Source organism: Coturnix japonica, chromosome 3 (genome assembly GCF_001577835.2).
Source record: "Coturnix japonica isolate 7356 chromosome 3, Coturnix japonica 2.1, whole genome shotgun sequence".
NCBI classification, from domain to species: Eukaryota; Metazoa; Chordata; class Aves; order Galliformes; family Phasianidae; genus Coturnix; species Coturnix japonica.
Genome location: NC_029518.1, coordinates 37,767,727 through 37,783,433, shown reverse-complemented (window position 1 = coordinate 37,783,433; position 15,707 = coordinate 37,767,727). Strand labels below are relative to the sequence as shown.

General features: G+C 38.7%; 1 protein-coding gene across 1 annotated transcript in view; it reads left to right on the top strand.

The window, feature by feature from the left end:
- The window catches only part of KIF25 (kinesin family member 25), a 28,853-nt gene that overhangs the window by 1,871 nt on the left and 11,275 nt on the right, over positions 1–15,707 (top strand). The window contains exons 4-10 of the mRNA XM_015858019.2: positions 1,878–1,994; positions 2,876–3,014; positions 4,427–4,530; positions 5,743–5,831; positions 7,335–7,377; positions 9,533–9,600; positions 12,965–13,039. Coding sequence (XP_015713505.2) covers positions 1,878–1,994; positions 2,876–3,014; positions 4,427–4,530; positions 5,743–5,831; positions 7,335–7,377; positions 9,533–9,600; positions 12,965–13,039 — 635 coding nt within the window. The remainder of the gene's footprint in view (positions 1–1,877; positions 1,995–2,875; positions 3,015–4,426; positions 4,531–5,742; positions 5,832–7,334; positions 7,378–9,532; positions 9,601–12,964; positions 13,040–15,707) is intronic.

Here is a 15,707-nt window from a genome sequence, read left to right as displayed (position 1 = left end):
CAGTCTGCTGGCCAAGAGTTTCTAATCTGCTCTGCAGCGTTAAATGGTTGGGTGACCTCAGGAAAGCCTCTTGCCCTCTCTTAGGGCCTGTTAATACCTGTGGATAAAAGTGGGTTTAACGTTTTCCGAAGCCTGATTGGAAGCCAGATGGTCCATCTGAAGTGGGTTTTACCAGGTATTTGCCAGGTTTCGTCTTATTTACCAAAAATCGTAAATATTTCAGCTTTTTTTCCTCACCCTCTCAAACACAAGGAAGAAATTATTCGATCCACTACAGTGCATCAGATGTAGGACATAATTATCTGAGTATTAGATAAAAGCTTGTTTTGTGCATTGTGGTTACCTGTTTTTTTTAGCTGCATTGTCAAGTGCCCCTGTTATACACAAGGAAATATACTCGAGGTATCTACTGACAGAAAGGGGAAAGGTTTTGTGTACGTATCAGAATGCATCTGGGATTTACCATCTGGCCTACAAACAGGCTTTGAAAATCATTTAATCCACTTTACCCTCAAGAGTTTTCTATTGGCTGTCTATTATCGCAGCATCTGCAGTTTGCAGCTCTAGTTCGTGTATCTATGGAAGCACCTCTCCCTCTGCTTCCTACACCCCCACAGCCACCAATTGAGTTGATCCCATGTCTCACAGTAGTTTGTATGTTCCCCATCCCACTACCATTCACCTCTGTCACTTCCCTTTGTTCTGCTGGGCCAGAAACAGTGGCTGGTGCCCCTCACTAGGTCTGGTTGCCTTGTGAACCAGTTCCACTTATTTGCCAGCTGGTGAAACACATGGCTTTGGGGGACATGTTCTGTGGGGATGTGTTGCAGTAACGCAGCATTTTGAGACCTCTGTTTGTTTTGATGAATGCAAAAACTATTCTAATGGAGAAAACCTCAAAACCAGGGCAGCATTTGTGATAAAGTAGTGGAAGTGATAAGAAATTGACTTCAGTGAAGGATGGAGAGTGAAGGGGAGAGGCTATCAGTACTGGTTAAAGAATGGTAGATGTCAATATGCTGCTGGAAAGAGTAGGTGAAGAAGTTACAGCTAACTTAAGTACTAGCATTGTCAGTAAATGATAAATGTGCAGTTTCTAACATAGCATAAATTCAAGCAAATTGCAGAATTTCACAAGTACTCTGCGTGGATTTAATTCCTGTGTTCTTGCCTGTAAATACTTAAAACTACACTGTTCCTATTCTTCTTTTGACTTCAACATCTCAGAAAGATTGTCTGTAGCAATACTAGAAAGCATTCTTCTCCACATCCCTTAGAAGATTTCTTTTCTTGCTTTGATCTCTGAATACCCAGCTTAGTGCTTGACTGGTATGATATTGCATTGTTGCCGCTGTACTGAAAGCAATGGAGTCAGTGTTGGCAGAAAGCTAAAGCAATGAACATGACATTGTGGGCTGCATATAAGCACTCCTTCAGCATTTCAGCCATTAAATGGTGTGCCCTTTTCTCCCAAGTCTTTTGAGAGAGCTTTCTGACTAAATATAGTCACCAGAAGATGCTGATCTGATGCCAGCTGTGTAAGTTGCCTTGTGCAAAGGTACAGTTTTAACTTATATCCACCTCAAGCTCAAGGATGGGGCTATAGGCACTGCAGGCACATTTTAGTGTTCTGATGTTGGGGTTTGCCACCCAAAGGAGGTAGAATATTGCAGTGTTAGCCAACTTAATTAGACTAGAAATGATCCTTCATGTGACTCGGAAAAATGTGAAAAACAAAGAAATTATATGTTTGCAATATCAGCATAACCAGTTGATTCACTTCCAGTGATGTTTACAGGGACAGAGAAGGTAAAATAGATCAAAAATCAGGAATATTTGGAAGTGATTTTTAGTTGATCTTTTCTTTTTTCAAACAGTATCAAGGCTGGGCTGGAAGAGGCGTTAATGAGATATTACAGCTCTACTCCTCTCATGGCCAGCAGCAGAAATTCCAGAGGAGTTCTGTTGTAATTTACCTACATGAAGCAATGAAGGTAAAGGCATTTAGTAGTAATGCTGGCATAACCTATGACATAGACGTATGCATGCTTGTGAAATACAGTAAAACCCAGAAATGGTCAGATCTGAACCTGATCCATAGCTTTATTTTATTTACAGCAGTGCTTGCAGCAAAGTGTTGCCATGTCTGAGTTAGCTTAAAACTTCTTTCAACTCTTTACAAGGGTAGATAATGGCAGAACAGGGGGAAATGGTTTATGTTAAAGGAGGGAAGATTTAGGTTGGATGTCAGGGGGAAATTCTTGACTATGAGAGTAGTGAGGTGCTGGAACAGGCTGCCCACTGAGGCTGTGGATGCCCTGTCTCTGGAGGTGTTCAAAGACCAGGTTGGATGGGGCCCTAGGCGGCCTGGTCTAGTATTATATGTGGAGATTGGCAGCCCTGCCTGCAGCAGGAGAGTTGGAGATCCGTGATTGTTGAGGTTCCTTCCAACCTGAGCCATTCTGTGTTTCTAAAGCCTATAGTGGTTTTGCTGCAGTAGTCAATCTTGCAGTGGCATTTTCTATTTTAGGTTAGATAGAATGGCAGAACTGCTGAGTTATCAGTGGACTGATACATTTCCCTATCACAGATCAATCAAGGCTAGGACAGGAAAAAACTCCCTAAATGCAAGTCCTTAAGAATCCTTAAAGTCTTGGTGAAATCTTTACTAAGTGTCATCGGTGAATATCTATCTTGATAATCCTTCTTTAAACATGCTGAAAGACACACTCTTAAGGTCTTCCTTTCATCAAGTAGAGGGTTCTTCCTGACCGTGATATCGCACCATAATTATTTGCGCTGTGGTTATATTGATTCTCTTCTTTCACTGTTGGTTTTGTGTTTTTGTAACATATTTTTTCTTCTTGTCAACAAGAGTCTTAAGCAAGACGTGAAGAGCCTCCGTTCATTTGCTCTTGAGCTTTCAAAAGACTTTCAGCGTCAATACAAGGCTTGTCTTTACCAAGTTTTGACAGCAGTCCAAGGGATACAGCTGCAAAATGAAGCAATGCAAAGTAAGGCTCTTACACTTACATTCCAGTCACGTAACACCAACAATGTCATTGTTAAATATTAGTAATGCTGATCGATTGAGTTCAATTCCAAGATACAAGCACTTTTTTCTGTTGGGTGTTAGATCACCTAGGAATCCTGAGGTGGCAGAAAGAGTATAGGATTTTCTCAGGGCTGATAATTTGAGTTTAGCTCTTGTGTTGATTGCAGCTGATGTCAGACTGCTGAGCTGGCTTAGCATCTTTATCCTGTAGGTCTCAGGCTTGTTGTTGTTACAGTTCTAGAACAGACCAATAAAGAATGTGTCACTTTAGCTGAAATTTGCTGAATTTTGGGTATACCAGAAGAGGACTCAGGCGACTTCAGAGATTTCTGAAACATAAGGATTGCTGCTTCAGAATCCAGGTCCTCATTCTTGTGTATGTATAAACAGACCCTGCAATGCAGTGGTGCTCACTGCTGTTGTCACTGAGGACCAAGTGCATTCATTGGTCCTGTACCTGAGTCTCTTGGTATCGTGCCTTGCATTGTCTTCCTGTGTTATTGATTCTGATGGTGACTGAATGATTTATGGTGATTTATGATTAAAATGGCAGTCCATTACTGTGCTATCTGTGTAGAGAAAAGACTTCAGAAAGTTTAAGATTGGAAAAAAAAATATGAAGTAGAAAGTTAAATAAGGGTGAATGTTTCAGTGTTCCCCTTATCAAAACAGGGGCCTAAAGGAGCAGATAGGAAGTTGGATTTGGCATATGAGCTGATGCTTTGTGTGTAATTACTAAATACTCCTTAGAAGGCCTTGCAAATTCTTGCTGGCTGAACTGACTTTGTACCATGTGAGGTATTTTTCTATGAATTCAGAACCAAGAGAAGCTTCATTGCATGTAGAAAAAGTGTGTGTTGGTACTTAGGGTGGGTGATGTTTTTAATTTGGCCATTGTTCAGTTATTTCTAAGTTGTTTTAGATGAAGATTCTATTGCTGAGGTTAAATACTGTGGTCAGAATTGCCAGTCTGAAATTACATGTAATATTTCCTAAGCAGAAAGCCCAAAGTGTGTAGTTCAGAGACAGCATATGCTACCAGTTTAATCCTAAAATAGAGGTGGAAAGTGGCAGAATGTTAGAAGAAACATTCAAGTAGACTAATTGTGAAGTTGTAATGGGCATACAGAAAGCTGCACATCTTCTGTGTAATACCTGAGTAGTGCTCTGCTTAGGAATATTTAGTCACATCTGAAAATAAGGCTATTTGCCATCTTCCCCTCTAAAATACATATCGAAGTGCTTTGTAAAGGAGAGGTGTCCTTTATTCTTTTGTTGTATGTAGGCTTTTTACACCAGCTGAAACTGGAAAGCTTATTTTGAAAAGTCACAGTTTTCAGTTGGTTCTCTAAAACAATTTCCTTCTTCCAGTGTTTCAGATGAAGGCTTTTGATCTTGAGCAGTCCCTGCAAGAGGTGACAGAGAGATACGAGAGAGAAAAGCAGAAGAGGAGAGCTCTACATAACAGCTTAGTTGTAAGTATCTTGAAAGACAAAACATCTTCTTATTCTGATTTAGTAATGCCCACAACTTCTTCGCCAATGAAACTAATTAATGTAGTGCTGCTGGATGTATCACTCCCAACCAGCATCTTCCACATGCATTCCTGGAGCATTTTGTCCTAAGGAATATCGTCCAACTTGAATAGTGTGCTAAATTTGAGTTTCTTCATCCCTTTCTCTAATCAGAAAATACAGTTTCTTATCAGGCAATTGCTCAATATGAACTTTCAGGTAATTCAATTCAGGTTTGATTTAGTACAAATGTTTCTCTGAAACTGTTTTAGAATTCTTAAAATGATCAGCATGAAACTGCAGAATTATCTTCGTTTTATTTTTCCAAGCATATCTTGCTGTACCTGCTCAGGCATTGGTGATGGTTCATTTGGGATTTGTTGTTTTGCTTTTTGTTCTTCAGTTTCACTGCCTTCTCCTCTCCCCAAAGGACTGATTAGGGATTCAGGACCTCATGTTTAGAAAGATAGGCAATATTTAAACAACGTTCTTCTGAGTTTTTCTGCCTGGGAAGAAGCAGCTCTTCATTGGAAAGCACTTACCTCCCAGAATCTTTCCCGTGTTGCAGTTTGCTGAGCGGATATTCCCTAAGGCAGTGTGGGGAGTATTCAGTGCTCATCACAGGCAACCTGTTTTCAGTAATACAAAATGAGAAGAAATGATCATGAACCAAGAGGGAAGAAAAACACCAGATTAGATGAGGAGAAGTCTGAAGCAGCCTGGAGAGAAAAATCAGTACTGGTTTTGCAGTCATATGTGAACATAGTGTGAAGAGAAAAAAGAACAAAATGTTTTATATCCTACATCTCCCTTAGGGCTGCTGAAGGAGACATGCAGTTTTTAATCTTGGTTGCTGTGTTAATGTAAGTTAAAAAGCTCAAGTGGAGAGGAAGGAGGCTGAAGAGGAGAAAATAGCTTTAACTGAAAGCATATTTTGTTTTTCATAGAGACTGAAGAGGGCTACACCATTTCAGAGCTCTGAAGACATTATACTTTATTTAAGAAAGTTATGAGAAAGCAAATGATACTGAGACTATTTTATCTCCACAGAGTCTAAGGCTGTGATGTCGCAAGCAGTTGCCTGCTTTCTTAAACATATATAAATTTCTGTATGTGAGTGTGTTTGTCCTCTCCAGTATTTGATATTGAATCACGTTAATGTTCTAATTCTAGGAGCTGAGAGGGAATATCAGAGTTCATTGCAGGATCCGACCATCGCTGCCTTTTGATCATGCTGCTGGACATACAATATCACAAGATAGGTAACTTATTATGGCTGTGTTATACCTTCTCTGGCTCACAGTTTATGTGAAGAGAAAACATTAGCCACATATATATGAGAATATGTGTGTATACTGTCACAGAATCACTAAGAAAAAAATACAGATTCTTTCCTCTTTCTCCTGCTAACTTGGCATTAGGCAACCTTATCCCTTCATCTAAAACTATGTCCACCTGAATAGGAAGACATAACAGTTGAGCAATCCAAGATTATCTGTGGTTTGGCAGGAGTAGCACAGCTGTAGTTGATGTAGAATACATTCACCATGCTGTACAAAGGCTGGGATAGAGTGATGTAATAGCAACTGTCAGAAATCGTAGGTAGAGAAATGCTCTCAGCATTACTGTTCCTTTTTTTTTTTTATAATGCTACAGAATGGATTTGCTGTCAGCACAAACACTGGTGATTCTATTTCAGTATGATTTGGCTCTGCATCCCTAATTTATAATACACTTACTGTAACTGAAGTGTCAACACCACTCAAGATCCAAAGGGAAAAGAGGGATTAAGTGCAAGTATGTGTCATAACAAGCTGAATTCTCCATAGATGACTAACACGAAAGAAGGTAGGGACTGAAACATACACAAACAGAGAAAGAAGGGGAAAACTAGGTGGGTGGCTAAAAAACAGAAATATTATCATCTGACCTATCACAACATGACTAATTTGGGAGTTTATTTTACTTTTCACTGACTACTTTTTCTAAACGACTACAGACACAGTTTTAAAGTTTGCTCATATTTGGCAAATCTTTAGAAAAAATATACAATTATTTTAATTAAAATAATGTAAAAATACCAGACAAGAAATTTCAAGGAGCCTAAAGGAGAAACGTGCATTACCCTGTATTTGATATACATGGGGAAGAACCAGTGCTGTTTTTGTTGCTGTATGGAATGGATTAGTTAGGTGCCAGATCAGAGTGTGAAGTTTTCTTAATATCTAAAAAAAAGAAATTTAATTAATGCCTATTTGTAAAACTAGGGACGGATTCTGGATGCACTTACACACGAGTGCATCTATACACCTCAGCATTCCCAGTCATTAGTTTTTGACTAATAATGGATACCGAGTTACTTCTGACTGCATTTGCAGGATCAGGACCAAGTACCTGTGAAGAAGGTGTTCTTCAGTTTAATGCACTAAAAAGGGAAAAACTCTTCTTACAATCTCACCTTACCATCCCAAAATGATGGAGTGGTTTGCATGTGAGATATTCTTAATTATACTTGCTCTAAATTGCTTTTTTAAAGCAGATTATTTTGCTTGATTGAGCTTTCATGATTCATGAATAACTGTGGTGTGCTGGCATGTTCATGGGGTACAATAGTAACGGAGATATGAAAGGTGCTCTTTAGATAACATGCCATTCACAGACATTTTGAGCATTGACTTCTGAACTAAATGGAACATTTAGATTTGCAAGGTACCTTTTCTTTTTTTTTTTCAACCCCTACTGGTTTCTTTTTTTTTCCCTTCCAGGCACAGAAACTCTCTAGAAAATGTGGCGTACGCCATTGATGATGTGAGTATATTTGATGGTGAAATTCAAGAACGTGCTTACTGATACTTGTAAAGAGAAACAAAAGGGATGTGTGAACCAGAGGTATAAACATTAATAGGGTAGGGTGTTTTTTTTTGTCAGTTGGTGCCCAGCTTTGTTTTCCTGTGGTGCAATAGCAGGAGACCTGTGCCATTTTCATCCTGGCTCTTTGTAGTAACAATAGCTTGGAGTTGCTGCTGCTGTAAGAACTGGAGCTTTGGTGTTTGCAGCAGTCAAACTGTTGCAGAATCCTCACAGTCTCAGTCCCTTTGAGTCACTTGCATTTATTGTAACCATTTCTAAAGTAAGGTGGGCCTTTTTCATTTACTGTTAGAGAACAACTAATGCATTAGCATGGAAATGTGATATCTCAGCACCCACAGCAGCCTGTGTGGTACTGCAGTCAGGCATATTAAAGTCTTGGCTCAGATCCATCAGAGGAAGGAGAGTTAGTATTGAGGCTGCAAATCCAGATGGTGTTATGGCATTAATTGTGGCCATTACCAAGATATAAAATTTGAGAAGACACAGTAGCATGAGCTAAGGTCGAAGTGTTAAATTAGGTTTTAATTTTCTTAGCCACCATAGTTCTTCCACTGTTGCTATACGGTGATTAGCCAGATTCTCTTAGTATAGTGCTTAAAATATTGCTGAAGTGACCTGAGGTATGTTATGCATTGAAATTTCCCAAATTATAGCTTCATTAAGCAGATCTTGGTTGTATAAAGTGAACAATTAGAGAGATATATATGCAATTAGGGGCTAATAGAGCATATGAAGAGTCAGCTAAGAATGAATAAATATGTCAGGAGATAATCAACAGGGATCTGCAATATTAGATGTAGTGTTTCTGGATGTCATTTATTGTGCTGTAAAATTACTCACCCATTTAAAACCTGTTATACTTTATTGTATGAAGATGAAATTAGGTTATATTTGGATTATTTTATATAGATATATCTCAAATCCGCACCAGTGGAGATGACCCACTGTTTCTATGACCCACTGCTGCTCTGGTGGCATTGTTGCTGAAATGCACCGTCCTCCACCTCACTGTGCTCACATCCACTGTCTGGTCTCCAGAAACACTCAGCAAACATCAATGAATGTCAGTGAGTGGGGCTTTTTCTGCATGGAGGAATTCAGTGCCATACCTTTGCTTCATATGTGCTTCCATGTCAGACACCATTCTCCCAGACTACCCCTCTTCTGCCATCTGTCACAGAGCAACAACATATAATGGAATATTGATGGGAAGCTTCAACCTCTACTGCCATACCGCTGACATCCACCTCTGATGTCATGAGCTGACAGAATACAATAGGAGACATTATTTTTCAGAACATCCATCCTGGTTTGAGGGTTGTAAGTTTAGCAGCCTGCTTGCTGTGGAAGAGCAGTAAAAATTTCAGCACTTCCATCAAATGCTGTAACATAAGCCCAGGTTAGTAAGCTAGGAAACCTCATTGAACTAGATGAAGTATTTTGTGTGCTGATTAGATTCCAAGTGAACCGTTGTAAGCACTCACATTTAATTCTTTACTTTTATCTACACTTAATCAAGATATGCCACAAGGAGTGGAAGGTCACACAACTTACTACTTAAGGCATTCCAGACAGCTGTGATTTCTCTGGTAATCATTCAAAGAGCTGCTGACACATTTGTCCAGCTTACAAAACTGCTACATAATCCATCTGGAAAGTGGATACTACTAAAAAATCATGGAAATCCAGCAATTGTACAACTTCAGTTCTTTCTCACAACTGTGGAGTAACATGATATGCCAAGAAATGCACATCTTCTGCTCAATTCTAGGCACAAATATTTATGAAAACTGTCCTTACAACAACAACAACAACAAAAGAAGAAATCTTGTTGCTGTTTATCTACCTGTAGTGGAGATTAGAGAGGCTGGATTTCTAGGTGTCTTGGTTTTATGGGCACATAAGAAGTTTAGGTTATTTTTTGGATCTTTCTTATGAAATGTGCCTATTTTGTGTTGGTTGTTTGTTAATAATCTGAATGTGCTCTAAGATCCTTACTTTTGATTTTGCTTGTTCACTGCAGTGCAGTAAATGTTTCCGTTTTATACAGACATTTGTGACATTAACTGTAAATATTTTGTTCTTCTTGTAGGAAACTGTCCTTGTGAAGTGTAGCCGTCCTGGTCATGCACCAATAAACAAGACTTTTCAGTTTGAAAGGTGAGTAGACCCACGCAGCTGGAATATTTGTGTAGTGAGGGACAATTTTTGAGGTCGGTAGGTGACAGAGAACTCACATAAATATGAGAGATTCTGAATGCAGAGGCTGAGAGAATGGTTCTTAGTTGGTCTTTGTGCCTTATTAGACTTATTAAACTTGATTGGAAGTCAAATGCATCCAACATGTATTATATGGTCTAAATTAATGTTCTGAGCCTGTTTTAGCATATGCTGCTGTAGGTTGGCCTAACACTGCCAGTTACTTGCTTTCTTTGAGGTGTCCTTTGAAGAAGCTGCCATTTTTCTGCTCCTGAAGCCCGGGGACTGCTGTTGTGTAGGCCACAAAATTCCTGAGATAATGCAAATCTTGGGGGAAGCTTTACTCACCTTAAAGGCTACAGGATTCCCTTGATATGAGGCATATGCAGCCTCTCACATGTTTGCTAAGTAATTCCTTTCACCCTTTAGTTATACCTATATAGACATATCAGTTGAAGTAAATACAGAATAATGCCGGAATTCAGTTCCACAGACCAACGCAGTTAATGGTTGACACTGGACTCCAGAGCCGCTGCGACTCTGTACATGTGGTGCAGATCCTGATAATCAAGGAAACGGGTTGAGAAAAAAATGTAAATCCCCCAAAGAATGCCATTCTTGGGGAATGTTTTTTCAGTGTCCCGGCACAGCTCTTTCTTATAAACAGTAGAGCATATGGTTCTTATGAACTCAAAAATGTTTATTTTTTTTAGCAACATTTTATGGAACTAATAAATGTCAAAATATTTGATTTCAGCTCAGGAAGAAAATTCCAGCTTTCAGCATGTTATGCTTTTATAATTTTTATTGGTGAATCAGTTAGCAAAATAAAAAGAAGCCTGGAATTTTCAAGGTGAAATTAACATTAATCACTACACAGGGACAAATCTGTCATCATTCTGATAAAAAGAAATGGGCTTAGAGAAATAGATTCTCTGGATTTGCTGCATCTTTCATGGTCTCAGATAGCTAATTGTCTGTCCATGCCTTTAGCCACTATGATTACAGCATAGCATAAACCAGTTGAAGCCAAACTGACAGTGCTTCATTTTGGTACTGGTAGAATTTGAAGCTCAGGAGCTAAAGAGAGGCAGTAAAAAAAAAAAAAACCTTTAGGAAGCTGAGTAAATATTTGGAGTAGTTACTGTAACATTGAACTCCATGCCTTTCCTCTGAACTGCTTACACGTACCTGAACCTGACATAGTGAGCTATTAGCTATGCTGATTGTGAAAGCACGGCCCACTAAAACTGGCTGAGTTTAGCTCTAGCTGTGGATAGTTAGAACGTTTGCAAAGAGCCAAAGCCCTCAGTACCGACTGAAGATAAGTTTTAATGTTCTTATCTCATGAATGCCCTTTAAGTTTGGTGGCTTGGTTTGTTGTTGTTTTTGTTTTTTAATGTAGTCGCTCTGAGGGAGATGTTTTGCTGTGTTAAGAAAAAGGTATCGTTTCAACAGAAATTGAATTATAGCCTGAGTTGGTTAAGATACAGGATTTGGTGCTAATGAATATTTCATTGATTGCAGATGATAAATGAAGCAGAGAAAAGTGTCTGGAAGTGCTTTTGCTCTCGTAGTGACCTTGAAGATGTTACATGCAAAGCTTATAGAAGTGTGTTCTTGTATGCATGCAAAGCAAAGATGGCGTATTGCTATTCAGTGTCTGTGTCCTCCCAGTAAGAACTGTGCCACATCTCTGCATGTTTGTTGGCTTCTCAGTTTAGCATGACAGCATGTCAGTGGAATGGCAAGACAAGCAGTATTTGTCCATCAAGCCAGAAAAGTGCTCATATCCTTATTAAAGAGAGTACATTTTCATACAGCTTACAATTAGACTGTGGAACACGTTGCCACAGGATGTTACTCAAGGCCAAGAATTCAGAAACATGTAAAAAGAAACTGAATGCTAATGCTAATCATCTTTTATTTATTTTGAAGCAAAGATTCAACTTATGTTTCAGCTTTGAGACCAGTTTGCAGCAGTTATTATTAGGCAGAGATAAACTACTCTGTCTCCCACCACCATAGTGTTTTTTGCTTCTTTCTCTCGCCATTGTCAGAAGCAAAATGTTGAACTAAGTGGTTTACGTCTAATTCTGTATTCATCAGTGATCCCTCTGTACAGTCCTATTGGTGGAGAATGCAAATACAAAATCTATGTGCTGTCTACAGACTGTAGTGATCAGATCCTGGTCGACATACACAGCACTTTGAGTAAAGAGCCAACTATGTTCTCCATTCCTTCGAACTTTTAGCATTGTGTATTAAAGCCAAGTGTACTCATATGCTATATACACAGGAAAATAACGACACTTTGTAATCTTTGCTGCAACCAGAAGTCCTGTCAACTATTTGGCTATAAAAAATAGAAAACACGCACAACTTAAAGTGGTGCTCAATGGAAAACAACAAGAAAAAACATTGCAACATAAATATAGCAGAAAAGGAAGCTTTTTCCAAAGAAGATTCATGCCTCAAATTTCTAAGTGTTGGCTATGATATTCATGTTGCAGATTTGGACCATCTTCTATAAGCCATATCTGTTGCTGACTGCGTTCTTGTGGGGGATTCTTTTTTGGTATGCTAGAGAAGGACTGAATGAATTAGGATGTCTTTAATCAAAATTTCTTCCCTCTAATGATTTTTTATTTTCAGGCACTGGCTTTATATTGTATGAGGTTTATATTTGAAAAGGTGGGAGGACAAACAATAGTTTTGGCCCATGAATTATATTGGCATTGCTCTTTTTCTAATAACTTACTCCATTTGATTGTCTTTCATTCACTTTAAAACTTAGTTTGAAGTATACATCATGACTCCAAAAAAGCAGAGGAGAACCCTGAAGTTCTAATTTACAGTCCCCTGCACTGCAACAGGACAGAAAAACAACAACCAATAAACAATTTCTTTGGTGAATTCTGGCCCCTCTCCTGCTTCAAGGTTCTCTTCTGTAACGTGCCAGAGGTACATCACACATTCCTACACAACCTCTGGGACATGTTGATGCGTCACTTTTTTCCCCTTCTAGCCAACTGAACGAAGTGGTGACTCCCAAGGAAGCTCAATTCTGCCTCATTACCTTTTAATTTCCTGGCACAGGAAGTCAAGTTTAGAGCAGCAGTGAATAGTTTTGGTCTGCCAGCTTCATATTGCCAAGCTAAACAGTTGTTTTTTAAAAACCCAATCTGTAAGTGCTGTTGTCATAGAAATGTCAGCAGGTCACAAGCTTTAGAAGATCATAGGCCTACGTTTTCCTTTGTCTGTGCTCCTCGATTATGATAATGTAGATACCTACGTCTTTTCTTCATTGTACTTTGCTCCTCAGGGTTTACAGTGCTACTGAGTCTCAAGACACAGTGTTTGCAGATGTGGCCCCTTTGCTAACATCTCTCCTGGACGGGTAAGTGAAAAGGTGTGAGTAAAAAAGCTTAACAGCAATTCTCTACTGAAATTCATCACCTAGAAAGGGTTACTTAATAGAGGCTGTCCTGATGTGTTCTAAAGCTTCTGGGCTCAGTTTTCCTGTTTTCTTTCTGATGAACACCATGTGAAAGTTGCTTCCCCATGTAAAAAGAGAAAACACTGCTTACAAAAATTAGCATGACAGACAAATTTGGAAAGGAGAAAAAAAAAGTAGCTTTTTTCGTCTGCTTTCTGGCAAATTTAAGCACTGCTTCTGATGGAGGACACCATCTTTGTTTCTTTGCTGTGATTTGGTAGAACACTGACATTTCCCAGTCACTTTTTCTTCCTGGTAGTTAAAAGCAGTGCGGAAGAGGCATACCAGGGTGTTTTAAATATTGGGAAACCCCAGGCAACCATTCACTCATGCCACATTAGGACCTATAAGGGCTGTCTGGGGGCAAGAAGACACCTACATGGCCCATAAGGCACTATTCTGTCTTATCAAGGGTGAACGACCACAGTTGAGTAACCTTGGGATCACTAGATTGGAGGAGTTCGGAAAAGTCTGTAAAATCACTGTTTTATCTCTCTGACTTTTCCTTTTGTGGTGAGTGTAAGTTTGTTTTGGCTCAGTATGTTACCTATGTGTATTCAGACATAGCTAAAAAATACCTTGGTCTGCTCTACTTGCCACTTTCTAATTTGCACAATGAAAGGATCCCGTCCTAAAGATGGGGCTTTTATATTCATTTAGGAAATGTTCTGTTATTGAAAACAAAAAGCTGCCTTGTTCATCTAGAAGTGGCATTTAAACAGAAGCAGATTTTCAGAGGGGGACAGACTGCACACTAGCCATGTTTCTGAGCAGCATTCCCACCGTAAATGTGAAACAGACTTACTTGGTTGGAACCTTGAACCTTCTTGCTGTTCTTGATTATTTTGGTCAGATCTCCAAAGTGAACTGAAACAACTTTAAGCTTAAGTAGAAAGGAGCACTGCAGTCCTTTATTTTTCTTTTCTTTTTATTTTTTAATGACTTGTTTTGTTGGGTTTTTTTTCCTTTTTTTTCCCTTTTTTTTTTTTTTTTTTTTTAAAGAATAAATATCCAGGGAGAAGAGATTATTCCATATGCAAAGCAGATAAAGTACAACAAGCTTCAGAGATTTCAGTTAGCAGTACAGGGCCAGCAAGGGACTAAGATAACATTTCCCCTTTCCTCATAACACTGAAGATTCAACCTTATTTATTTTAAGGAAGGATACATTCCTCCTTCTTTAATTCCCATTAATAGTGATAACTTTCTTCCTAGCGATAACTTTCCTGTTTTGAACAGCCCCACTCTTCTGAGAGCAATAATGTGAAAGAATTGGTGATTTAATTTGATTTTAATTTTCTAAGCAATAATATAACTAATGAAGTAGTGTGGAAAAGGAGAAGTGTTGGGGGTACATAGGAGAATCATAAACAGAAAACCTCAAATTAGAAGCCTGAAGTTAGAAGCGGCTTCATGCTGTTTGAAATGACTTTGTTGGAAACAGAACATCAATAAAGTGAAGTAGATAAACATAAATTAGTCTTTTGCTGCTGCTTGTCGTCTTGTTGAATTACCCAACAATTCATTCTCTCTTGTGTCTTCTTCAGATATAATACAGCTTTGGGTAGTTTTAGTTCCTTTGGACTTACGGAAATACCATTTTGAATATGGCAGAGAGACTGTCACTGGCTTTATTCATGATTTGTATCTTTAAGGTTACTAGCAGCTGACTACTTAGCTTTTGATCATATCACCTGTATCTTGTCAGAACCTATTTTGATATCTAACAAAAGCTGTGAAGGGGGATTTAAGTAACAGCACTATATGGAAGTTGAAAAACTTCTGAGAAGACTTCCATTGTCTTTTTCCTATGGGCAACAGCCACTTGCAGACTTCTGGGTCCCCTTTTGGTTTCAGAGATCTCTCTTTGATTTTGAAAAGGCACTAGAGGTCTCAGGGAGCTATTATTTGGCCAGGCAGTGGGCAATAGGGAGCTGAACTATGAAAATCGCTTGTTCTTAGCCTCACTGAAGACTATCAAAATTATTGGAAGCTTCTCCACTGTAATAAATGCAAGCAGAATTATGTCAACAGTGAGTACTTAGGGATATCCCTTGTTTCAGAGTTACAGCTCTAATTTGTAACACATTTTGCTCTTTATTTTCAGTTATAGTTCTCTCCTTTCCTTCATCATATCTATGTCTAGACTTCCAGTTTATACTCTTTGTATCCTAAAGATTAGGGGAAACCTTATCATAGGTTCACTGACTGCAGCTTTGACTCCACATTCCCAGAAGGGGTACAGAAGTATTTGTTGTGTTGTCTACATTGCTTTCTAACAAAATAAAGCTGTATTTGTAATCCTCTAGAAAAAAATGCTTCTAGACATGTTTAATATGCAAAAACAAACAAAAAACCCAACCAAATAAATTAAAGGAAAAAAAAAAAGCCCTGCATATATATTTCTCTGCAGTGGTAATGTAAGGATTTGATGACCAAAAACCATACATCTAAAACAATTAGATGAAGGGCCTTCATTGAAATTTGCTGGCATGTACTTGAAACAATATTTTTTGATATAAGGAAAAGCATCAGATAACCAAAAGCAGCTGTTCAGGTCTGCCACAGA